General features: G+C 34.1%; 1 protein-coding gene across 1 annotated transcript; it reads right to left on the bottom strand.

The window, feature by feature from the left end:
- Positions 1 to 272: 272 nt before the first annotated feature.
- Positions 273 to 27,453, bottom strand: LOC140758028 (salivary peroxidase/catechol oxidase). Its single transcript, XM_073093975.1, has 13 exons — positions 27,143 to 27,453; positions 22,994 to 23,103; positions 22,456 to 22,759; positions 22,107 to 22,344; positions 21,589 to 21,751; positions 21,025 to 21,221; positions 16,965 to 17,160; positions 16,362 to 16,559; positions 14,605 to 14,891; positions 5,198 to 5,353; positions 4,404 to 4,524; positions 3,882 to 4,062; positions 273 to 3,423 (listed from the first exon to the last, which is right to left on the bottom strand). The coding sequence occupies exons 1-13, from the start codon at positions 27,259 to 27,261 to the stop codon at positions 3,282 to 3,284; spliced, it is 2,412 nt and encodes an 803-aa protein (XP_072950076.1). The 5' UTR covers positions 27,262 to 27,453; the 3' UTR covers positions 273 to 3,281.
- Between the last annotated feature and the right edge of the window lie 188 nt (positions 27,454 to 27,641).

Consider the following 27,641-nt stretch of genomic DNA (forward strand, 5'->3'; position numbering starts at 1 on the left):
ACCTAACTGATAGCACATTAACTATCTAATGCATATGTACTTCGTCTCCAAACCGATTAGTGGTTTATGGCAAATATGTGATGCCTAAAACTAAATAAATTTAAAAAAATGTACAGAATAGTCTCGCCCACAAGTAACATCGACGCACTCAACTCCCGTTTCACACTACGTTCTACGCTCGCATCTGTTTTCCCAAATTCACCAAGCACAATTACTTATAAGTATATAGTAATTACTTATATATAGATACTATAGAATAAGAATGAAACATCTTTACTTATAGGTGAATAATTTTATTGAGGAGTATAAAAGCTCAAAAAAGATAACATAATTGTCCACCCTGATTATAAACAGATTGTATCTGAAATCACAATGAGAGAAGAGTTGTATTTCAATGTCAATATCAAGAACTATGAAACGGCTTTAAAAATCTACCGGAATTTTTCAACGACTTCTTACTAGAAAAACAGAAAAATATTATAGCAGACATGACCAAGAAACCTAGTCGTAAAATAACAATTAGAAAAAAGATCTTACTTCGTAATTGCCTTCATTTCTTTGTTTTATAGAGCAAAAAAGCCTCGAGGGATATCCGCTAGCTTACTTTGCTAGTAGCAAAAAATGAAGTCTCGTATATTCAGAAAAATGACATACAACTAATATCTCATTGTCAAATCGATGAATATTACGTCATTTTCAGTTCTATAAAAATAATTCGAAACAAAACACATTTCTTAGTCAAATAATTAACAAATTATTAAGTATGAGTAGTAGTACATTTCTATAGTAGTAGGAAAATATACAAAAATAACATTTACGAAGTTTATATTGTAGGTAGAAATATAATAGAAAATACTTCGAACCCTTTACAAATATTCTTGACTGATAAAAGAAAACAGAATAATAATTCTTAAAGATAAATTTGATGATTACTATGAAAAAGTATATGGATATTTTCTAAATCCAAAATTCTTACTCAATAACAAAGTAAATTCGTCGTAAACAAAAGAGTATTGTGCGTAACCACTTCCCGATTTAGATAATGTCCTTATACACTAAGATGATTTTAAATTTTATGAGATGTTAAGTCTAAAATAGTATTTCCCCCATTCGCCACTAGTTGCATTCCAGTCTTTGGTATCAATGGCACTTATAAACAGATTTTAATTTCCAAGCGCCATCATTTTTTTTTATTTTAAGCCAATTAAAACGAAAATAATCTCTATGAAGAAGGAATCTTCATTATTTAAAAAAAAACCTCCATTCCGTCTTTTTTAACTTTATTACAGTTTATTTTTTAATTGTTTAGTACCTCATCAGTTATAAAAATAAGAGAGGGATTATCGTAGAGTCTGTGGTAAAATAAGTAGGATATTTAATTAACGCCATTATAATCCCTCCTATATCTAAGAACTGACTTGTAACTGTCACAACACGGTATGTTTAATACGTTCGAATCTGAGTGCAAAAAATTAGAAATGCATTTTATTTTACCTAATAATTTTTACACGAAACATGTCCCTTGATCTTTTAACATATGGATCGGAACCTTAAAATAAAATTCAGAGGTTTCAACTCGAGCTACAATATTAAAAACACAATTATTCCCTACATTGAGAAGCTTTTGAAAGTCGCATAAAAATCGAGCAAGTTATTATTGAGGGGTGACATCAATGAATTTTCCAAGAAAAATGATCTTGGAAATGTAGATATAAACCAATTTAGACGAGATGTATGGCAATTCGAGATACGTCACGCAAGATTTAAACAAAACTTCGATCAGCCCTCGAAAGTACAGTTCAATATAAGTGTAATGCGATAGTACCCATTAACTTGACGGGGCACTTTCGCGTCTTCACATAGATCTCTACTGCAAATCTTCATAGCCATACAAAGTTCTATGAATGCAAGTTCAAATATAAAATGTTAATGATATTACTGTAATATACGAGTAAGTAGGGTAGAAAGGAAATAATTGTAAGATATTCGATCCGGTTCAAAAGTTATAGTTAAGTACAAATTAAAGTTTTACTAAGAGGAGGACAGTACTAGGAATACAGTTGTCTCCGATCTCGCTTTGATATGTCAATCGACTTTAATAAGAAAAATGAAGCGTCAAATCACCGCGAGGTTGTTATTTGATTTGACTCCGATATCACAGCCACTTTAAAACATGGCGTCCGCGAGACTAAACGCACGGACATAAGTATTATTTTCATATTGGAGACATCTCTTAATTCAAATAAAAACTACGGAAACTAAGGTGCGTTAAGTCATTCGATTCTAAAATTTATCATTAACTAAACACTTCCTTACATATTTCTAAGCTCAAACAGTTTGTTCGACAAGAGTGTCCCCTCAATATTAGAACATAAAACTTATTCTAATTACTCTAAACACAAACACAATACTGAATCACTCGTTACAATCCACAGTGCGAGTAAAAATAACGGCAGTTTTCATTTGTGCTAATATTACTTTTGTGGGCATATAGTGTCTAATGCTAATATTCCGAAAGGAAACAAAAGCACTATGCCCATTGCCTAACTTAAGGTTTCTTCTTTTTATAACATTGTGCTATTGAAGTGGTAAGTGATCATTTATGATAAAATTAAGAAGAACACATATTCTACTTAAAGAAGTCAGCACACACTCACGATAAACACCTTTAAAATCAAACTGACTGCAATAACTTTAACTAATGAGTTTCGTTCATAAAAAGACTGAATCGATAAAAAAGTCTTGTGCATAAATGCAGGAAATAAAATGAATAGCTCAAAAGAATACAAATAAGTTTATTTTAGTATTTAAATGCAAGAAAAAGCTGATTCAATCATTTAAAGAACGAAACTCATCCACGCTGAAAAAAATTAGGCAAAGACATAAAATATAAAATAGTGCTCTTACGTACTTAATTGTATTTGCCAAGTCTCTTTGATTTTAAAAGTGTAAAGTTATTAAACATAATACTATAGCCTCCCTCGCATGTGGTATACGTATAAATAGAAACACACTTAGTTCTAAACATTAGGAATGGCGCTCTAAGATCGATTAATCGAAGAATCGATATAATTTAACATTAACATTCGTTTAGTTCTATTGCAATTGCATTTTTGAACCAAAATATAAAAATACATTTGTAACTTTTGTCATCTACATATTCCAGGATTTTACTCTTTTATTTTTGAATATTTAAAAAAAGTCTTTCATTAGAATCGACTTCAAAATCGTTCTTTTTAGAAATAATCGCCATCCCTAAACATACGTATACTTAAATGAGTCTATTTGGTAAAGTTGCCTGAGCTGGCCACTTTGTTCTTGATCCACTTGTTGGTGCGAGTGAGGATGTCTGGCTGGTGGGAGGGATCCTGCCACGCTTCCAGGTTCACCTTCTTTATCTCTTCACAAGATACCATTGGGTTGCTGTAACAAGACAATCATAATTAATGGCGAAAATATTTTATGTATCTTTGAGCTTATAAGACTTAAGGTCTTCTATAAGAACTTTGTTTTTAGCCTAATTAGAGTGTATGTAAAATATATTAGCATAATAAATGGCTACAGCCGCCCATGGACAGCTTTGAATCAACCGTGAATAGAATTGAACTCCTCCCTAAGATTCATCATTGATGCATTGCTACCTCTGAAGACTACAATGGAATGCTTAATATTACTTAGCTTCTCTCCATACCACACTCTTCTAACTAGAACACAACAAATGCTGCCGTATGACTTCAACCACATCCTTCTAAAAATACACAACTATTCGTTATTTTAAACAGATACACGCGAAGCTACTATCGAATCAAAAATTAATTAGTCTATCGTGAAAAAATCCTATCATAACCTTACCTACTACCATAATAACCTAATCTGCATACCTTTCAGACGGCGTCCGGAACACATCCTTCTGTACTCTAGTGACGCCGGTGTTGTCGCACAGCAAGCGAGCGAGCGAGCCGCGCCGCAACTCAGCGAGTTGACGCTTCGTGAAGCTGCCGGCTTCGTCCGTGTGCGTGTAGAAGTATCTGTCGCCGGTGCGGGTACGCCATAACTGCTCCTCTATAACAAATTATATACTCATGTTAGTAAGCAATACATTATTGTAATGCAAAAACATTCCAATATAACTCTAACATAATACATTATACTATTTAATTGTACGACTTGGCGGGGCACTGCCGTGCTCCCAGATATCAATTTTAATTGTCATCTCATTTCAACGCCGACATATTATTTTCTGTGAATTATTGACTTTGAAATCTAAGAAAACTTTTTTTGTATTATCATATTTGATGTATCTAAAAATCATTTATAGCCAAACTAATCAGAAATATTGCCTTATATATCTATACATTAATTAATTATGATTATTTATTGCATCCTCATTTCAATTAACTTACTAAGGAAACAGGTTCCAGTAGGTCCAAGAAGCGAACCAGGAAGAGGATCCTCGGCCATCAAGCCCACAACCAGATCAATATCGTAGGGATGCTCGTACAACTCCGCTAATTTGACAATAGTCTGAAATAAAGCAAATAACAATAATTAAAACACTGTGATTAAACTATCGATTGACTAACATTGTACTGTAAGACTTCCTCGATTTCTTTTAAAAATAAATTAAAATAATTATCATTTTTTTTTTTATAATATAAGAGACGAGCATGCAGTCCACCTGATGGTAACTGGCTATCGCCGTCCATGGACATCTGTAATCAACCCCAGATAGGATTAGATATAACTACCTAAGGTCGGCCACAGATGCGCCGCTACCCATGAGGACTAAGCTGGAACGCCTCGGAAAAGTCTGTCTCCCTTACCACACCCTTCAAACCGGAACACAGCAGCGCCTAACACTGCTGTTATTAGGTAGAAATAGGTGTGGCGGTGGTGCCGCCGTTCTAAAGGATTCTACCACCTACATTTGCGATTAGTAAAAGAAAATATAACAAGGAAACCATACCTAACAAAAAGTCTTCAAAGGTATATAAACTCTACCGATCCGCACTTAGCCAGCGATGTGAACTATATCGCAAATCTCTCTCATTAATGAGACTAATGTAACAACTGTTTAATAATTGTATTTTTTCTCTTTGTTTACTATCGAAAATAAATAAATAGATGTTTAGCGGGGGCGCTGACTTAGTAAATACACAAATAATTCACTACCACTATAATGTTACTCTTTAATTACCTCTTGCGGCATGACATCATCCAGGTGGTCAAAGGACGAAGCAGGGCTAAAACCGCAGAGGGACCTGTACTGCACGTAGCCGGGCAGTCCGTGGTCGCGACCACGCTGGACATCCACAGCCAACACGTCGAGCCCGCCCAGCCAACGGTGACGTAACTGTTGGGTAAAAGATAAACACTTTAATACAACATTCCGTGGTTGTCAATAAACAATACGTCGAACAGCAATCGATAATAAATCGTATCACGATACATGTTATATTGGCGTATGTTTATTATTAATTGACAATCAACTAGTACTCGTAACTAAGTTGAATTATATGTATCAAAAGTAATGTACGCCGTTTGCATAGGGCAAGCGCTCTATTGAACCATATTCCTAAGGATCCCTTTACACGAAATCTACTAGAAGTATCTTTAGCTATTATACTGACATTAATATTATGTTTTGTTCAATGTCATTACACATAGCAACTCAGAGCAGAACAGTTTATAAGCACTTGGGAGCAGTAAAATAAATTACTTTGTTACTTTTAATTAAAGTGAACTTTGGCTCTATGCGTAACTACTAGACTATTCGATTAAATATGTCCCCCAGTAGAGCCCCAGGAATTAGTACAATTGAATAACAAGGACAATCGGGAAAACATTTTCTGTCCTGTAGGTACTGTCCATCTTAGGGCTCGTACACAAAACTGCGATACGACGTCGCATCGTAAAAATCTGCGAGCTCCCTCGACGCATCGCAAAAACTTGCGAATTAATTCGCATCGCACATTCCTGCGATGTTTCGTCACACTTGTTACGCCATTTTTAGTTCGTCCTGAGACAGCGTGTGGGAAAGACGTACAGACCTGTATTTGTTGGGTGGGAAGATGTATGTAAAAAAATGACAAAGTACGTCGTTGAATTTTTTATATTAATGATTGAGGAGCGCCCTGTTCTTTGGGAAACTAAATATAAAATAAATGATATGTGATAAATGGATCAACCCAAAAATTTTCTATGTTACTCTTTCCTGTATCTCTTAAGCAATAACAAAAGTGCACACTTCTTTTTACGATTCATGTCACGACTTAATTTTCAAAATACGTTCCGTACGGTTGACGGTTGTCGAAAGAATGGTCACCCTGGGAGACGCTAAGCCGCACGATATCGCACCGCAGCAATTCGTGTCGCAATTTTCTGCGTTGCGAATTCGCATCGCGTCGCATCGCAGTTTTGTGTTCGAGCCCTTAATTAAAAAACATCCTTGATTGCGCAAATGTCCTTATTGGATCGATTACGTAACAACCAGGTATCAAAGTAGTAAGGAATTTAATAGCACCATCAACAACATTTATGGTTTAATAATAAAAATTACCTAAAACGTAAACAAAAATATTCGTAAAAAATTCTTAAGTGTGTAAAATCTGCCAATTTTAGCCATAATTAGATCATGTCTAATACCCTGTCTAGTCTGAGGAAAGACCATTGCCTAGTAATGGGACTCTACTTCTGTTTACAGTGCATCGAATGCATAATATCTGCATCACGTTTTCTTTACCTTGCCATATCTATATGTTATTTCTATACATTGGAGTCAATATGTTTTACTAATACCAACTCTTTATACAAGTAGACACTAGCTAGTAATTATATGCATTGTTCTCAATTGAAAACATGATAATATAAGACATGGAACAATGTTATCTTACTATATCTATGGGTAACTGTATACTATGAGATAAATGATAACTCAGTATGAGTTTCAAAATAAAGACAGAAATAGTGCTAAACGAAATTATGTAAGTCACCAGTTATCTATGGAATATTAAGTCTATTAAAGCTAAAATACACATATTGATACAACACTGATAAGTTATAATACCACAATAAGTGGAATATTCTGACTACTAAGAAAATGAGAATAGAATCACCTAAATAATTCCCTTGCGCTGTAAGATTCACAGACTTATAGAATCACAGATACACAGACTCACAGAATATAGAAGACTTCACAAGGAATAATATACAACTTTCTTTTCAATTTATTTAGGATTCAAAATTCTATTCAATGGTAAAGGAGCTACGAGACAGAATCTGCGAGATAACACTTATAAATAACATCTAGATAAATGCAGGAAAACCTATCAATTGTATCAACTAATGATATATTAGCCGGAACTGTTTACAATACAGGCAAGGTCGAGGACTTATGCTCACAGCTAAAAATAAAGTCAACCTTGCAAACAAACATTTAACATCAGTTCAAGGTACTCATGTAAAGGAGTAGGTATAGTAACAAACTCGCAGACCCATATTAGGTAAACCTCGTTGGATGTACGCAATGCAAGAAAAACAGACCAAGTGCGAGTTGGAGTCCCGCGCCCAGGGCTCCGTACCCAAACCAAATAATAAGTTGACAACAGTATAAACAAAATCGCTTTGTACCTATTTAGTTTTTAGACAACATCAATATGTTGCCTATTATGTCTAATGACAACAAAGTAAGAAAAAAACATAAGTTTACATTTTTTATACATGTGCCAGAAGATATTGCTTTATGCCAAAATTTATAATTCAAGAAGTACCTTATAGGTTTTAATTCTTTATAAAATCGCAAATTATGCGACAGAAAAGGTCTTGTATTTTTACTTCTGAAAAAGACCGTAGCACTTTGTATTGAATATACACGTTCCTGAAGATGTTCTTGACAATGCCACAGACGGACAACAAAATGCATAACCTAGTATAAAGTGACCTTATAAAAGGTAAAGTATAAGGGTTCCGTTATTTCCTTTCAGATACGGAACCCTAAAAAACAGAACTATAAATGTAAGCCGCTAAGTATCTAAATTCATTATAAAATATGTAGTTGATAATCGTAGCCAGGACTCGGTGAATCTGACTTCATATGCTACACCACTATCAAACCAAATATTCAAGCTACACATATATCGGATTTGACAAAAATGCGAAATTCACTATCATATTTGGATAACATATTGTCTAAATATTATTATTGCATTAAAGAAAATCTATGTATTTTAGTTTTCAAATTAATCAGTCGGTATAATGGCAGATTTGAAATGTGCTCATAGTAAAATGACGTTTGTAAATAACTTGAAATGGCTGCCCTGTAAAGTTTGGTATTTGTTAAATTCGACTTTGTTCTACGACTATGGCGATATTTTGTTACATACTTCGATGTCCTTAATGTTCTCGTAAGTAGTAGACAAATTTAGATAAGATGAAACCACTTACTACTACATTACCTACGTGTAGTAATGGTACTATGGTCTACAATTTAAAGATAAAAAATCGCATTTTAATTTTGAAGACAAGAAACAATTGAAAATATTTTTAAAGGTAGAGCAACAGGATATTCATTGGTTATTCAAACGCGATTGTTTGATTTAACAAGCGAATTGCACGACGCCATCGCATGGCAAGGTTATGTATGTCTCTGTACAATTAAAATATCTTGGTAACTATGCCATGAGTCATATAAAAATGACAATTTATAAAGTGACAAAAATCATATTTTCGAATGAGTTTTATTGAACCAAAGACATCAATGTATAAAGGTTCGACTATTAAAAATGAAACGACTTAACCCAAATGCTTATGCCACACAATTTGTAAAGGATAAATGTATTTAATTGCTAAGAGGGCCAACTTTACACGCTATGAAATATAAGATAATCAAAGGGACAAAAAATACAAGTGACTTGGGGAAACTTTTCTTTTGAGGTTTTGCTGTTAGGTATTCAATGATAACAATCGGGGTCAACTAGTCAACCACTTAGTTTGCATTCGTTGGGCATTGGTAGTCGAGATACGAGTACTATATCGGAAGTGAAACCGAAATTTTTTGACTAATGATAAGTATAATACCTACCACTAATTCGCTCGGAAGTGAAACAAAAATTAACAAGGTTCAATTTTGTTAGGTACAAATTTCAAAATATTTGAATGCAAAATTATTATTCCAATAACAATACATATTAAGAATACTTGAGATTCGGTTATTAACAACGGATATTGAAATTAAAGTAAGAATTCTCGAATCGTATAAGATGCACTTTTATTGTTCATACTTGGAAGTGACACAGAGTACAGTATATCCACAGAGTATATCAAAAATGCAGAACACAGATAATAAATGCAACATAAGCTCCTCTAGCGGCAAGAAACAGAATATTTTGACATAATACAATTTATAATTTAACACTCCCACTTAAATTGTATTACAATGTAACCTATGCTTACAGTTTTTGATATAATAAAAACTTTACCACACTTTGCCTTGCATTTTAACATAACATATTAATATTACTGGAGTATTTAACATACAATAAAACAGCCTATATATTAAATACTTGATCTCTTATATAACTAAATTTACCAGAAGGTAAAGCCTTTGTTAAAAAGTCTGCAAATTGATTTGAGCTTTCTACATATTTAATGCTAATGATATTTTGTTCTACCTTTTCTCTAATGAAATTATACTTTATATCTATGTGCTTTGTCCTTCTATGATAAATTGGATTATGAATGAGTTTAATTGCACTGTGATTATCAATACATAGAGTCACCACCAACTGTGGTTCATGAATATCAATTAATAACTGTCTAAGCCATAAAATTTCTTTGGCAGCTTCACTTGCAGCCATATATTCAGATTCTGTAGTTGATAAAGCAACAGTATTTTGTTTTCTGCTAGCCCAAGATATAGGTCCACCATTCATCATAAAAATGTAACCAGTATTAGATTTTCTCGAATCAATATCTGAAGCAAAATCAGAATCAGAATAGCCTATTAATTCACTATTACCATTATAAGTAATACAAAGTTCTTTTGTGTTTATCAAATACCGAATAATTCTTTTTACAGCGTTCACATGTTCCCTACTAGGATTATTTAAATATCTACTAACAATGTTCAATGCATAAGAAATGTCAGGCCTAGATACAGTTGACAAAAACATTAAGGCTCCCACTGCTTCCCTATAAGGAAAATCTATAACACACTTATTCATATTTTTCTTTAAAATAACATTATTATCAGCAGGAGTGCTACATGGATATGCCTCTGACATGTTAAATTTACTTATAATTTTCTCTATGTACAATTTTTGACTTATAACAATTGATCCATTAATTTTAATTATCTCCATACCAACAAACATATTTAAACTCAACACTTTTATCCTAAAACTTTGTTCTAAATCCTTAATTATGTGCAATAAAGTATTAAGACTTTTTGATAGTAATAACGCATCATCGACATACAAAATTAGGATTACTTTATGATTATTAAAATTACCTACAAAAACACAATTGTCTGAGGGACACATTTCAAAACCATATGTAGTTAAGAAAGAAGAAAATTTCCTATTCCAACAGCGTGATGACTGCTTTAAACCATATAAGGATTTTAACAACTTACAGATCTTTCCTGGCTTAGCGTGGACCCCCTCAGGTATCTCCATATAGACATCCTCCGATAACTCACCATACAAAAATGCAGTTTTAACATCAAATTGTTGTAGTTCATAATTTTCTCGAGCTGCAAGAGATAATATTATTCTTATGGAGTCATACCGTGTAGTCGGTGAAAATGTTTCTTTGTAGTCAATATCTTTAGTTTGTGTAAAGCCTCGTGCACAGAGACGAGCTTTGTATCTTTCTATATCACCATTTGAATTTCTTTTTACACAAAATACCCATTTAGAAGTCACTGTCTTCTCATTTTTTTTTATCTATTAACTTCCATGTTTTATTTTCTTCCAGTGAATGTAATTCTTCCCTTATAGCTTCCTTCCACTTATCACCATTTTTACAATTTATAGCTTCTTCATATGTAGTGGGTATATCATACTCAATAAAATTTGCTTCCTCATTTCTGATTCTCCTGGGTCGCAGAGTAATATTTCTTCTATTACATTCAGAAATCATTTGTGGAGGCTCGTAACTCACATTATTAGGATCCTCTCCTGATTCTATACTTTCAAAACTAGACTCTGAAGAACTTTGCTGTTTGCCTGGTGAAGAAACTGGCACAGTTTGTGTTTCTTGACAGTTTTCTTTCTCATTTGTGATAGAAATGGAAGTGATGTTTCTTCTTTGTATTGGTATGTTGTTCTCATTAAATCGTACATTTCTACTCACTGTTATCTTCCCAGTTTTACTATCAAACATTCTATAATTTTCATGTTCATACCCCACTAGTATCAGTTTTACACTCTTTCTGTCTAGCTTTCTTCTTCGTTCATCAGGTATATGGACATAACCTTCGGAACCAAAAACTCGTATGTGTTCAAGGGCAGGTTTTTCTCCATTCCATAGCTCATATGGAGATACATTTTTTGTTTGTGTAGAAGAACTTCTATTTAATAAATATATTGAACAGTTTACTGCTTCAGCCCATAGATTTAATGAGATATCACGAGAGTACAACATAGACCTGGCGCTCTCCATTGTTGTTCTCATTTCTCTCTCGACTCGACCATTTTGCTCTGGTGTGTATGGTGCTGTACGTTCATGCACGATCCCTTCATTTTCCAAATAAGTTTTAAATTCATGATTGATGTACTCACATCCATTGTCTGTATGCAATATACGAATTCCGTGGCCAAATTTATTTTTTACAATCGCATTATATTTCTTAAAGTAATCAAACACATCACTCTTGTGCTTCATCATAAATACATGTCTGTAACTGGTGGCTCCATCTTTAAATAAGACAAAATATCTTGCCCCTGATACTGATGTGTGTTCCATAGGACCGCATACATCGCTATAGGTTAAGTCACCAGCTTCACATTGTCCTCTAGCAGATTTATGAAAGGGCAGACGGCTCTGTTTACCATAGTGACATGCCTCACACATAAAGTTATCATCATCAGTCACAGTCACAGGAATTGCACCATTTTTGCTCATGTTTTGCACCTCTTTAATATTCAAATGTCCAAGACGCTCATGCCAGATTTTTAAACTTGATTGCACTACATTACAACTTATTTGCACTTTCGTTTTTATATTTACTTCATAAAGGTTGTTTTCTTTCAATGTTGCAGTCATAACCACAAGATTGTCTTTCATTATTAAGGCTTCACTGTGTTTCTTAATAATAACATATCCTTTCCTTGTTGCCATACCTTCTGAAAACAAATTTCTGTGCAAATCTGGTACATAAAGTACATCCTCTATAATACTTTGCTCCCACTTTCCATTCACACATCTATTAATCAATACATTTCCATGACCTTTCACCATAAGTTCCTTCTTGTTTCCCAATCTCACAGTTCTGTCAACATTATTTGGACCATATTCTTGTAATTCACAGAAGTAATCATGTCTATAAGACATGTGTGCAGATGCACCACTGTCAAGAATCCATACATCTGTATCAGCCTCAGATTGTAAACACTGCTCCGCACTGAATGCTAGCAACTTTTGCTCTTGAAAGGAAACCCTCTCAGACTTCTTTGGGGCTCGACAATCCCTTGCAAAATGCCCTCTTTTGTTGCAATTATAACATACAAATCTATGCCGATTATGTTGGCCCGGTGTAGAACTTTTGTTTTCATTTTGGGACTTATTTTGCTTTCTAGTTTGTTTTACAGTTATTAAAGCACTCTCAGATTCTTCTTCATTTGTTAAGCTTGCTTCCTCATCCAATAACCTTGCTGTTAGGTTCTGTATAGTTTGTGCCTCTGGGTTTAATGACAACCATGCTTGACGCAGAGAGCGGTATTTAGATGGCAATGTACTTAATATTTTGGTCATTACAGCAGTGTCACTTATCTTTTCACCACTTTCTTTTAATTGCTTAGCCAAATTCTCCACTTTGGACACATGTTGTGCGATATTGTCAGTTGGTGACATTCTATATTGATAAAACTTCTCATGCACAATCATTTTATTGAGTTCGGATTTCTGTTCATAAATTGATTCTAGTTTGGCCATCACATCTTTTGCTGTGTCGCAATTTTCAATTAGGGAGATTTGATTTAGTTCCATAGATGAAGTTATAATGAACATGGCCATACCGTCGTTTTTCTCCCACTGGTTTGTATCACCCGTTGTGGGTCTAGCTGCATTGATATTTAAGCCTTTCGCTTTTAAGGCACAATTTATTTGGAACTTCCATTGCCTGAATTCTTTGCCATTAAACTTCTCAACTCTCATTGAATTTGAGACTTCCATGTTGAGGTTACGTTGTAAAATCACGATGCCGGCAATTTACAATTTTTAACTTGTATATACAGATATACACGTATATTTACTTTGCTCTTTACTTAATCCGTATTTTTGAACGTGCCTGGGCACATAACCACTTGAGATTCGGTTATTAACAACGGATATTGAAATTAAAGTAAGAATTCTCGAATCGTATAAGATGCACTTTTATTGTTCATACTTGGAAGTGACACAGAGTACAGTATATCCACAGAGTATATCAAAAATGCAGAACACAGATAATAAATGCAACATAAGCTCCTCTAGCGGCAAGAAACAGAATATTTTGACATAATACAATTTATAATTTAACAAGAATATTTTAGCTTTACACTAGGAATTTTACAAAATTCCATAATCATATCCGAAACCATTTAGACCCTAAACTTCGCTAGAATTGTGACCCTATAATAATATTTTTGAAATTATATTATAGGTATTCATCAGATATATTATTATCATAACTGTACGGGATTATATTCTTAAAGTGCTTATACTATTAAACAATAATATTGACTTCCTGTATTGTTTTACTAATCAGTTAGTATTGTGCTAAAACAACAATGACATAAGGTTGATACTTAAACATATTAAAAATAAACCACGTGACTCACGTTTCCATAAAGAGTATGTAAACATAAGGTGTTTGTGTATACAGATATAATAAACGTCGATATTTAAACATAAATATACAATAACTGGGTAGTGATAATAAGTAGCAACACTCTTACAGGTTTTAATGCAGCTATTCTATTCTATTCGGTTGGGGATAATTTGCTAACTAATTTATCCAACCTTAATTATAGAACTAGCTGACCCGGCAATCTTTGTACCGCCTCAAAATCATTTTATCAAATTTATTTCATATAAAATATAGCCTATGTTACTCGTGGATAATGTAGCTTCCGAATGGTGAAACAATTTTTAAAATCGGTACAGTAGTTTTTGAGCCTATTCATTACAACCAAACAAACAAACAAAGTTTTCCTCTTTATAATATTAGTATAGATTTCGTTAATTTTGTAGGACAACTTCAAAATCACTTCAGTCTGCTTTAATTTCGAAATAAATAAACCTTTAAAAGTCAAATCCTGATAATATATCCCCGTATAGAAAATGACTCTATCTTTGGAATTCTCATTAAATTGTAATAAAAACCAAATTGAAATAATAACTTACATCGTCATCATAGTTGAAGTCGATGCCTTGACTCTTCTGGCTGACCATTCCTCTCAGAACCATCTCCAAGCCGTCCTTCTTCGCGAGAATCTCTGGATTGAGGTAGTTATGCATCAACCGGTAAGATGACGTCACATTGTTATTATCGTCAACCAGCTCGATATCTTGGTCTAACAGGCTGTTAACGAAGTGGAAGGCGGCCGTCGCGAAGGAATTCGTGATGGTTGGGTCCACGTCAGAATTGTAACCAGTGTCATAACTCTCGTAGAGCTCGTCGAAAGCTTTACCTGTAGAAAAAGTGGATTAAATTCGAGATTGACGTATGGAAAACGGGCATTCTAATCTAAATGACGTAAGCCGATCAAATGTAAGCAATTAAGAATTAATTAACTTAACGCATTTCTAATCTTATCGGAGATTAACCTTAAGTGTAGACTGTAGGAAACGTAATTAAAATTACACGTAGATTGCAATGTGTGAAAGAAACATGAGATTTACTTTGTTATTGAATAACGAAATCTAATACCACTAGGTAGGTGTTAAATTTGCTGGCGATCAAAATAAACAATTGCTACTCAATGAAAACAATGCATACAATAAAACTACGTAGCATTCTAACATAGTAGGTACTGCATTGGTGTGACCAGAGTACTTCATAGGTATACGAGCACTTAAAAATATGCAGATTTTTTAAGTTAAGTGAAAACCGTGTGTATAATAATCCACAAATATATGTAAATTACGAAAATTAACAAGCGGAGGTTGGGTTTTTGCAAATTACAACAACAAACACTTTTGAACGATCGTAAAAGGATCAATTTGATGGTGTAAATCCCCACACATCAACATTTACATTAACTATTACCTAACAGAGTACAGTAGCACTACCATGAGTTGGCATAGAAACGCCACTATAGAAAATGTAAATAGAAAACTATTGTCATTTTGCTAGTGAATAACATAACTACTATCGTTACGGTATTTCTTGACAACGTCTGTCAAATTAATGACTCATGGGACCGAATTTGTATGGCAATAGATCATAATGACATTAGCTAGCGATTTGATTTCGATAGGTTTTTTACGTATCGAGTTACGCCACTACGGATTTTAGTTCTACGAGTAACCACCAGAGGCGCTGTACAATTTTTCATACATTTATTTTACGCAGTCGCTAGCGAGTTATACTTTTGTAAACTCATGGTAGTGCTACAGCACCGTGTAGGTATATCCTGTATGACGTACATTACTTACAACAATATAAACTACTTATTATACTATACAATGACTATTTGATGAGTTATTCAATCACTCCGCCGCCTGATTTAGATACAAAGTATCACTTATGAATCAACAAACTTTACGTTCTGTTTATGTTGTTTTATGTAGGTAACATCAAAAGTGTATAATATATAATATAGTGTATATAATATGCACCTATTGATATATAATTGTATAACCTGAATGTCTATATGTAATTAATACGTAGGTATAGAAAATTAAGAATTTTACACTGATATTGTGAATAGGATGTAGTAAAAGTAACAGTTTTTGTAAAAAAGAATGGAGGTTGCAGTTGATGTCAAATTCCATATCAAACAAGCAAATTGACAACTCTGGTGACACATTGGTCACCCATCATGCAGAAGTCGCTGAATTCGATTTCCAGTCAGGTAAACATCAAATGATAAATTAAAATTTGTATCTGAAAATCCTAATGTGAGACTACGAGTGTACAAATTGTAACAAAATCTTACCAGTAAGAGCAGGCAGCCAGTGCTTGTAAGTGATATGCTGCAGCTCGGCCACAACGATCCTTCTGGCTTCGTGGTACAGCTTGTCGGAGTTCCAGCCCGGGTTCATGGCTGCCAGAGCCCGTGCGATCCTGTTATGCTCCCTCACCCACAGAGAGTGCATGCTGGTCAGCCAAGGATGCATGTTAACACGAGCATCACCTAGAACACAAGACAAATAAGTAAATTATAAAGAATTGCTATAAAGAGTTGCTGTCATAACCCAAATATTTTGGCGTCATTTCTATGCACCTTTTAATATGAGCCTCTTTAAGATATCAAATTATTTCGATATGCTATGTATTCTTTTACATATTGAATTTTGATTAATGATCCGATCTTATCACATACTACGTTCTTCGTATGAAATTCTACGTTTGAGAATGAAGATAGATGGAATTCTCCAACATCCACATAAGATCACTTCCAACAGAATAATCCAAAATTAGATAATCATATTCGTATCCCTATTTTAACCCATGTGTTATATCTTTAAGTTATGTTCACATGTCTATAAAAAGGTTTTCATGTGCATTTTTTATCAAAGCATTATTTCTTTCCACTCACCAGATTTAAAGCAGGCGTCAGTCTTCTCATCAACGAGACACTTCTCTATAGGATTGACATCCAGAGGAAGGAGTTCCTGGTCATCAACGCTGGAAGTCTTCAGAAGACCACCGGTTTTCTCGCGCAGAAATGCAGCATCGCGACTGTTAGCACCGTATATGTGGGAACCGTCGAGGAAGTGTGTGGCTTGGTTCATCTGTTAACAAAAAAAAAAATTTTATTTGCATTTGTTAGCCACGTGCGTGATTGTGATATTTTACGAGTACATTATTACCAAAATACGGATTTTAATTTGAGCGCACATTGACAAGATTTTGATGCAAGTTAATCCCACTTCACGCTGACTGCATCTCGGATTTATTAACGTTCCACTTAAAATATAAAGTTTCAAAACAACTTATTACCAATTTGTAATATGTCTTGGATGACTCATTTCTTCTTCATGCCCGACCCTACCACTATGATATAGTGAAATCTCTTTGAAAAACAAGTTTGAAGACTACAACTTAGGCATACCAAAAGCTTTAACATGCCTGTCGCTAGTTTTGTCTATATTATAAAATAATATCATCATTGGGCATCTTCTAGATGTGGAAAAGGCCATCCAGCAGTGAGACATAAAAAAGTTGCAATCGCAAAAATATTTGTTCGTAATATGAGAGCCTCTTATGCGTACTTAACTTGTTTATTGTATTACAAATGAATGACGTAAGCTTACACATTAAGCATTTATAAGTAGGTGCCTAAGTATTCCTTGTTAATGTAATTGATACATTGTTATGGACTACAAAACATAAACAAAGTTATATTAGTAAAAATATTGTAATATTTTGCAAGAAGCAATCTAAAACAAGCTACTGGAAACCAAGTCTTATTATTATTTGCTTATCTACGTCTAATGACGTCAATGTACCTAAAATACTAAGTGAATACTCGTACAACCTAAATAATATGTGACGTCGATAAGCCTCGTATGAAAGCTTATCTTAACTTTTGTTTTTATCACATAGTCGTCTTATTCTAGTTGTAAATAATCAATATATCCATTATTTTGACTAACAAAGACCTTCAGTAGGTAATTTCATTAATTGATTATTCATAAAAGATGATTGTTATGTGTAACCTATAGATAGCACGTTCCGCTTAAATCTAAATAAGGGAGCTCTATCTCAAGTAAATCACATATTTGCTGATAGCCTGTATATTTAGTAGGAATACGCAGTAGTATTTACCTATACAATACATAAGTGTAACGTGAAATATGACTTTAGCCAAGCAGTCTGTACGACCCCTGATAGGATTGACTAGAAAGTTCACTTACTTGTTAAATATCAAAAATACCCGAATAATATTTCTGACTAATTAAAATTTAAATTATTAAAATTTATATTCGACTGACTGACTTCGAGTAACTTTGAAGTTCAAAGTAAAACTCGGATTTAGCAAAATTCGTACGTTACAAAATGCATATCTGCATAATATTTCTAAGAACGGGTGATAAAATATTGCACTGATCACGTAGAGTTCACGTGTGTCTTATTCACGGAGGAAATGACACACAAAAAACATTTTCCTTATAAATATGCATGTCATAAGTAAATTTTACCTTATATCCCCTTTTAATAAATACGCGTATAAAATATGCAAGTAACCCATTGATCGATACGCAAATACATATTTTATTAAAGCATAATTTAAACGCTACTAGAAACTACTACATACTCTGTAAGGGTCTCTATTTGATAATACACTTAGAATACATTATTACATATAAAAAATGTAATCATTGAATAAAAAATAATTATAGTTTCAAAAAACTAAAAACCACGCTTTTATAGTTAATCTAACTAAAATATAATAAACGCGTACTAATGATGCTTTTTTTTTTTTTTTGTTGACGAGGGGGAAACCTTCAAAAGGTACCCTATGCCGTGGGAGCGGCACGGGGTTATGTGGGATTCTTACCGCACTAAAACCCCCCCGGTGGCCGTCCTCGGCGCTGCGTAGAGGACTCCGGGATCTCCAACGGAACGCAACCGGAGTCCACTTGGCGCGTTGCCCCGTCGGGCTCCGCCCACGTGAGCTTGAAACTCACCACACCATCTGGTGTTCACGACGGTATGCGACCACACATACGGCCGTCCATCCCGGGGTTGCTGGCCGGGCGGTTCGAGCTCCCACTCTTGCCGTCCGCAACCCCGGAAGCCCCCTTTTAGTCGCCTCTTACGACAGGCAGGGGATACCGTAGCCCTATTCTAGTCCCGGAACTACAGGGACAGTACTAATGATGCTTAGTGAAGATTTAACTGTAAAGTAAAAGTAATATCTACTTTAAGTAAATACTCTAAATATTTTAGTACATATTTATGCATTTAAATTGTAAATCTCCATTCACTAAAACGTATATTGTAGGTAATAAAATCACTGATCTTAAAAAAGTATATCGCCTTCATTACAAAGTATTTTGCAGAATACTTTTAAACAGATCGAGGTTAAAACAAGGTCCAGTCAATATTAACTGCTTACGACTGGCCAATAAGATAATTATTTTATATTACATGAGTATTATACAAGAAAATTAATATGATAAACATGAATGAAAACGTTAAATATGTTTAATCATTGAGTATTTGTACCTACCTTTTAAGGAACAATCACAACATGTACAAAATCTTTATCTTGTATAGACTTTAGTTTGTGATATACATTTTATTGTCGGTAGGTTTAACTAAAAATAAACTCGACGAGGCAAGAAATATAAGACCTAACACTTTTTACTGTGTTTTTTACACAAAAGCTGGCGTTCCATGTAATATGTAACTGCACGCAATTCCAGCGCACCCTAGTTCATCTATTTATAGTTCAAACCGGTTTAAAGCCTGGGTATCGTCCTCATATAGAGGCAATCACCCAGCTGTGAGAACATATTTCTATATATATCACTTTATTGATTGACAATAAAAATCATTCAGTCCTCAACTAAACATGATAGGTCGAATTTATTTGCAGAACATAATTTTCTATCACATGGACATCAAAACAACGCGCGTGGAGTCAATCAGGATCAATTGAAACGTCTCCCATTACAACGACTGCCTATACTCGTATCGTAAGTTATAGGCAAAACGTAAACGGTACAAATTTATCATGCGAATACGTACGTATTGAATATTATATACTATTATTGCTATATATATATCGCAATATCTGATGCATGTATGTAATAATTTATTAACAATCTAATTATCATTTTAAATTATAATCATCGACCAATGATTGACTTAGAACAAACAGTTTTGCATTGGTACTGCGTCATGACTAGTAAATATTTAATCATTTCAATTGCATTAAAGGAAAACAAGTATTTATGAAATAATTCTATAGACGTACTTACATACGCAACAGTAAATAAAAAAATACTGGCAGCTATATATTCAACAGCAAGAAAAAATCAATGTATTCTACCAATACCCTATAATATAAGTAAATATTAATATTAATAAAAATTGTCTATGAAAATTATGTTTTATAAAATCGATGGGTAGGTATAGTAATATTGATATGGTATTTAGCAGAATAATGTAAACTTGTTAACCAGGACAGTATAGCGATATGATTAAGTAATTAAATGTCTTTGTTATTTCAATATCTTGTTTAATTTTACTTGTCGTAAACAAGGTCAGGATGTAAACTTGTAAACAACGTTTATACTATAGTAAGAATTCAAATTTATTCCTTGAATTACTACAGAAGTAAATAGTTTATTATCAGATGCTAATTACGTCAATGGACAATATGAAGTTTATTATAATTTTAATTATTTGAAATAATACACAAAGATGGCTGCGTCATCCATTACAGTTCCACTACAGAGTAGGAGTCTTCATATTTCTAAATTATCATAGTATTACTTTAACGGAATAAATGGTCTACCAAAAAATTTTAAAGTACGGCCTATTTCCTAAATACAATATTATTCCAGATATGTTTATCTGGAAGAACTTCATAGGAAAAATTTGCTCCATACAAGAAAATAAAGTAGGTGTAAAAATCATCTCACCTGTTCAGCAGCTCCGAAAGTGCAGTCTCCTCTATAGGTGGTGACGGACCGCGTGTAGTCCATGCAGGTAACATGTTTATTCTTGTAGTAGGGATCCTTGTCGGGTACCGAAATCGGCATGCAACTGGGATGCAAGTACCGAGGCGTCAACTTCCAACCAGAGTTGTCACAACACCGGATCGCTTGGTCCGTGTGAACTGTGGGAGAAACTCAATTATTGAAGTGGATTTGTGAACATTTTCTTAAGATACATAACGGTGATAGAACGTATGGCATTTCAATTTTAAGGACTATAAGGCCTCCACCATCGCGCCTATTTCTAATAGTCTAGTCTTTTACTAAAGATATAGGGAACAATAAAGTCATCGAATAAAGAAACGCTTAATAAAATCAAAAGCTGACTTAATTGCGATAATTAAAATACTAATTTAATTGGGCGAAGAAAGAGTTTTCTTTAGATTAACACAAAACATAGGTAGAAGTACGCGGGCGCTACTTTATATGAATGCTACCTTACATAAATATTACGACGCGAATGTACCTGAAAAGTAAGAAATAACTTACTCGTTTTTCTCACTGGTGTATGAACAAGGTCGTGATGAATAAACTGGCTCCATACAGCTAACGCGATAGTCTTGGTTTCATCCGGTCTATCCAAGTTTCCAGCCATTGCCGTGCTCACCAGGCGGGGAGAAGGCAGTGGCTTGTGGCCAATTGCACGACGTGGCTATAAGAAAATAATCATTTTAAAACCAAATGTTTGGAGTCAATATGATACTCTGATTGCTCATCAATTATTACTTTTTGTTGTTTAATAACTTTTAACCTCAATATGGCTGACGTCAACTACCTGAATGTATGTTGCCGATGCCGTTTGTTTACTTATACCTAATATCAAATGAATTTATAAACTTTATCAAGTTTTTGATGTCAGACTACCAGGGTATGTACCCTGCAGTCCCAGTATGTACTTTAGGTTATAGTATTAGCTACAAGTTTACTCATAGTTTACTTACATTCCATTGATTGCAATAGTTTTACATCTTTACGCAAAAGCCTGGAAAATAAAACACAACACTAACCTCTTCAATACCGTCAGCGTATCTCGGATGCAGGAGACGCTTGTAGCCGGTCAACGCCTGACCCCAAGAAGACCTCACGGGATTGTTGCAAGAGCCATCGAAAGTGCGATACCGAGAGGACATCTTTTTTGTACGACAAGTGAAACGTTCTAACGCCGCACACTCCCCACCAAACTCACTCTCACGCAAGTTCAAAGTACTTATAAAACTCGCACACTCATCATTCGCCAAACCATATCTAGAACAAACAAACAGTCTAGAATTTCCTACTGAAAACATAAGAAGGCACTGACAAAAAGTATTTTCCTAACTCGATTATAAGCTAAATAAAAACAAACAGCGAACTCACTTAGTACATTTAGTCCACACTAAGTTTTGCGAAGCTTTCGAGATGATCATTGAAGATTTCTCGTATTGCATCGCATGACTGGAAGGTTGCCCGAGGATTGCAAGCCCCTGAGCGGCCGAGCCTGACTTGGGCGTGATTCCAGCCACGTTCAAATTCTCTTCTAATCGCTCCAACATTGACACGGTAAACTTGCTAAGGTTTACTGACTTATTCGTATCAACAACGGTAACAGGCGGCAATTTCTTCAACATTTCAGCGCTCGGAAATGGGAAGTCGTACATTGGTGGTGGATGAATTATGTTGTCTGTAAGAGAAAGAGAATGTAAATAACGAGCCAGCAAGTAACATAAGAAGTGAATTTAGACAACCTTTTAAAATATATCATTAGCACGCAAGCAGCCCCAGTAGATATAAGTGTCGCGGTTATGTTACCTCGTTCAAACCAAATAGATTTGTAAAAAAGATGATTTTATGTATAATAAAACAATGATATAATAACATGATTTGTTGTTATTTTGAAATAATAAATCTTATTTACCTGATAATGCAAACAAGTTCAGATGGTAAGGAGCTACGTGACTTCCAAACGTCACTCCTGCCCATAGCACGACTCCAAGTAGCACCATCTTCGTCATTTCCTCCAGAATACTGCAACAATACACGCTCATTAGAAACCACACTTCAAATATTTTCGTTTTTAACGTTTAGAAGGATTTTACTAACGTTTTTAATATTTTTATAATCAACATTGAGCTCGTTTGAGAATTAAAGCACACTACCAAGAATTGCGAGAACGAATAGTTTATATGAAGAGCTGTATCGGCTACAGAGCTGTTATCAGTAGACCTCTGATTGTCTGACCCCAAGAGCAAACATGCATCATTATTATCAGTATTCTCAGATATTGGAGGGACGAGCCCCCAGACAAGTACCTCCTCATTCTATGAAAATACTAGTTAATCACAATATCGATGTAAACAAATAGGCATTTGCGAGAAATTAGCTAGGTTATTCCTAATTAAACATCCTGTTCCATATTCTATTCATAGTCCATAATATAATGTTACAAATATGTTTACATTATATTCGATCTTACTGAAGATAAATAACTTGGTTTTATACGTAATTCATATTGTAAGGTCTGATATTAAGTCGTCTTATTCGTATTAGTAGTCATTCACAACCAAATCCATTTAGACCAGATTTTCTACCTGAAGCCTGAGGTTGCTGATATGTAAGTAGAGCGGAATCCACACTTTTCATTTCTTCTCATACTTTCGATTTAATCTTGTACAATAGAGTGATCATGTACTCAAAGTATCGTTATTACTTTTACCAAATAATTATTATATGATAGTGTGAAAAAAAAATCTTTTGTAAAGTTAATACTTACAAAAAAAAAAAATTATAGAAAGGTACCTAATTTCGTTTATAAATATACATATACTAAGTATGGGTAAATAAAATTACCTTTTTCTTCTCAACCGATCAGAAAATATTATTCGTATTCAAATGAGATCAGATAAACTCAGCGAGCAAGCCACCATTTACACGAAAAACCAAAAGTGGTTTGCATGAAGATCTATTTTTATTCTTCTTATATCATAGTGATGGTAATACCAAGTACTTAGCATATTATTGGTAATTGACCTCTTCGTGTCAAACTTGTTTTCATTCGAGGTTATTGACCATCCCATATTAATTTTCTTTTTAAATTATAGTTACAAGTTGTCTGATTTCTAACGCAATATGTGTATTTAAATAAATAAACATGAGAATGACCTACATTCTTATAAATCGATGGTGTGAAGCGAGTCAGTAAACAAACATCGTGTATTGATCATTACTTTTATCATTTACCTTCAATAATGGCTATTATGATTTGAGCAAATCGAAACCAAATACGAACGAAGCAAAAGTTTTAAATACGTATACGAGTATATAGACAGATTAAGATACCTATGCATTACGTAGAAAACGGGATATCTAAGTAAGCATACTGTGAATTTAATTTTAAAGTAGTAGGTTTGTATATTAATCTAAGTCAATCTTCGTTGCGTAATTAAAATATTTTGCAATAAAACAGTATCTTATTTATTTTATTTATATATTTTCGTATGAGTAGTACGAGAAAAAAACGTAATACAAATTAAATTCTGCAAAAAAGAGCTATTTCATGACAAAATTTAGGGTGCTGCCTAATTTGCGATATCGTTTAATATTCGTAATCGCTACATTCTGTAATAAACCATCGTTTCCTGTGATCGATTCACTCTCAAGACACAAGTAAAGGTAGCGCATACCGTTTCATATACAAAGCCAATCTAAACAGACTTATTGTTTGATTGTTAATTGTATAATAAAAGTGAGATATGAATCAATGTCCGTGTCATTTTTATTACGGTCAACGTATTTCGAAAAGTACCTACCACAATGAAATAGTTCATGTTAAGTAAATGTATTACTGTAATACAGCTGGAGTCCAATCTTAAGAGCGAGGAAGGCTAAGATAGGCTTATAAGAAGGGTGCAGTGAATGATAATTTTAAGAAGCTTCTCATGATGCCTAGATCTATTTACGATGTTTTTCTTCATGATTAAAGCAACTGTCAATTTCTATATCGTCACGCTACGTCGCACCTGTTTACTTGGAATTCGTATCCGGATCGACAGTATCAGAGGCAGTATCATATTACTGGGCTATAACTTCTATCATATTATACCTTCTTACGATTACGGCCTAATCCCTTCTCATTATAAGAGAATACAATAGAGGTAGGCATTGTATACTATATTGAATTGTCGAGTTTCGTTGAGTCCAATACAGTGGATGTATCGTCCATGAGTTTGCCCCATCCACCAACAAACGAACGTGGAATTCATGAAATGGTAACTGATCACTGTCAACCATTATACATAGAATTCAAAATAGAATTTAAAGTCAATCTGTAGGATGCTACAAATGCATCTAAACTCCTTAGTTACGAGTATAATATGGAAGAACGTAAGTGTCGTAAAATTCCAGCTGTGCTGATATTATGATTACATACATCATACAATCAGCTATTTTTTTCGATTTCAAAAACGGAACAAGAGATTGTTAAGATTACCCTATATCTTTTTAAACGTGATTGTAACCTGCATTACCTTTCCGGTTTCAAAACTCGCTGTGAGCTTTTATTTTACATATTTATAACCACACCTTGAGTACTTTAAACAGAACTCCCAGGCTTGCGTTTGACGTTTTGATACCAGACCTCCAGCTCATTATACTTATAAATCTCTCCTAGGATCATTAGGACCCAGGAGATCCTCACGCGAGTGCGATAAGGAGGTGAATTAGTGAAGCTGATAAACGTAACGAGAATATCTGATATCTACTCTCAAACCACTGAAAACTAAATCAATACGATACATAAATGAATATTGATACTTTATACCTTATGTTAGCTTTTGATACCTTGCAAATCTATTGAAGTCAATAGAACTTACTTCTTCATCGCATGTTATTTTCTTTAATTAATTGCTGGCTTTCTAGCCGCGGCTCTACTCGCTCCGGTTATTTAGATAATCTACAAAGGACAATGCCCATGAAAGTATGGAGCGCCGTCCAGAGTTGCATCAAATTGTAACTTGTTATGGACGATGTTTAATTAACCAAATACTACCACCAATAATTATTTTTTAGATCAGCACCCGGGTTCGGAAGTTATTTACCGAAATGTTACATAACCTCAAAATCGAAAATATCCGACGATAGATTGATGGTCGGTTTTAACTGATAGTAGGTACCTATAATGTAGTTGGATTAACATATTCCATTTACTTTTAAAGGTAGTAGGTAAAAAAACCTAAAATAATCCTAAAACCTAAAATAATGAATTCCGAGTATAAAATACCGCCATTTTAATTTTTAAGAACAACAATCAACATTTCGTCTTATTTTATCTTAAATGGAACCCCCCTTGTTCAAAGAAACTATTCTGATCGACAAACTATGTAAAAAAATCAAAAAATAATTTTAATATTACTTTCATTTTGATGCATGAGAAAAATCATTAGTCAAAACACTAATAGATCTTATTGAATTCCGAGTATAAAATTCCGCCATTTTAATTTTCAAGAACAACAATCAACATTTCGTCTTTTTTTATCTTAAATGGAATCCCCTGTTCAAAGAAACTATTCTGATCGACAAATTATGTAAAAAAATCAAAAAATAATTTCAATATTACTTTCATTTTGACGCATGAGAAAAATCAGTACCAAGAATGGGCATTCTCCTTTAATACGGCACTGACGAAACGTAATTTTTTATTTGACTCTTGCATAGCGGACTCAATATCATGAAGTGTATGGTTCCTAAATTTATTCCCTAGCATATGCATTGCTATGAGGAACACAGAATGTATGAAATAATTTAACGATAGACAGTTCTGAAGACTTCTGGATAGATAACAAGATCAATGATTCATTCATGTTTACAATAACAATTGTGCATATTTTGTTATCCCGGTCTTAAATTTAGAGAGATAAAGCCTATTTTGGTTTGAAGTGACGTATCCTGTAATCAGCGCCAAACAAAACGTTGGGTGAAAACAACATTGAATATTATTGCAGTGTCAAGCGATTCAGACAACGCTTTTGTTAATTTAGGTTGCAGTTATATGCGTTAAGCGTTGACTTACTTGGAATGTTCGACACAGCCGCATTCCGACTTCCTTCTAGAACATTTCTCAGGAGACTTTACGTCCTTAGCATCCGCGTTCAACATCGACTTTCCTTCGATGATCCGTTTAAACAACATAATAGCAGCAAAAGGATTTGTTGCTTGCGACAGTTACGTCGAAGGCGAATGTTTGACTTGTGTAACACGGTTGCTGACGACACTTGGTTGCAGGAACGATGTTCCATTAGATTGGCAGAGGAGCCAAGTTCACCTCTACTGCCAAACTTGCACTGCACAATGTGTTGTATGAAGTCTGCAGTTCAGCTGTGATCGAATGTTACGAACCTCTCCCTGCCCCGCGGCCCGCCGTGTAAATGCCACAGAATAGCTTATTTCAGTATGTCAAAATAATAGAATTTACTAATAAAATTCCTTTTACTCGTCATATAAAATATTTTTTTTTTTTATATATTTGAGATAGATATTTTATAAATTTTTCAACCTTTATTTTGAATATT

Source organism: Epargyreus clarus, unplaced genomic scaffold (genome assembly GCF_041222505.1).
Source record: "Epargyreus clarus isolate Ecla_fem2 unplaced genomic scaffold, WU_Ecla_fem_2.2 ptg000005l, whole genome shotgun sequence".
Taxonomy (NCBI): Eukaryota; Metazoa; Arthropoda; class Insecta; order Lepidoptera; family Hesperiidae; genus Epargyreus; species Epargyreus clarus.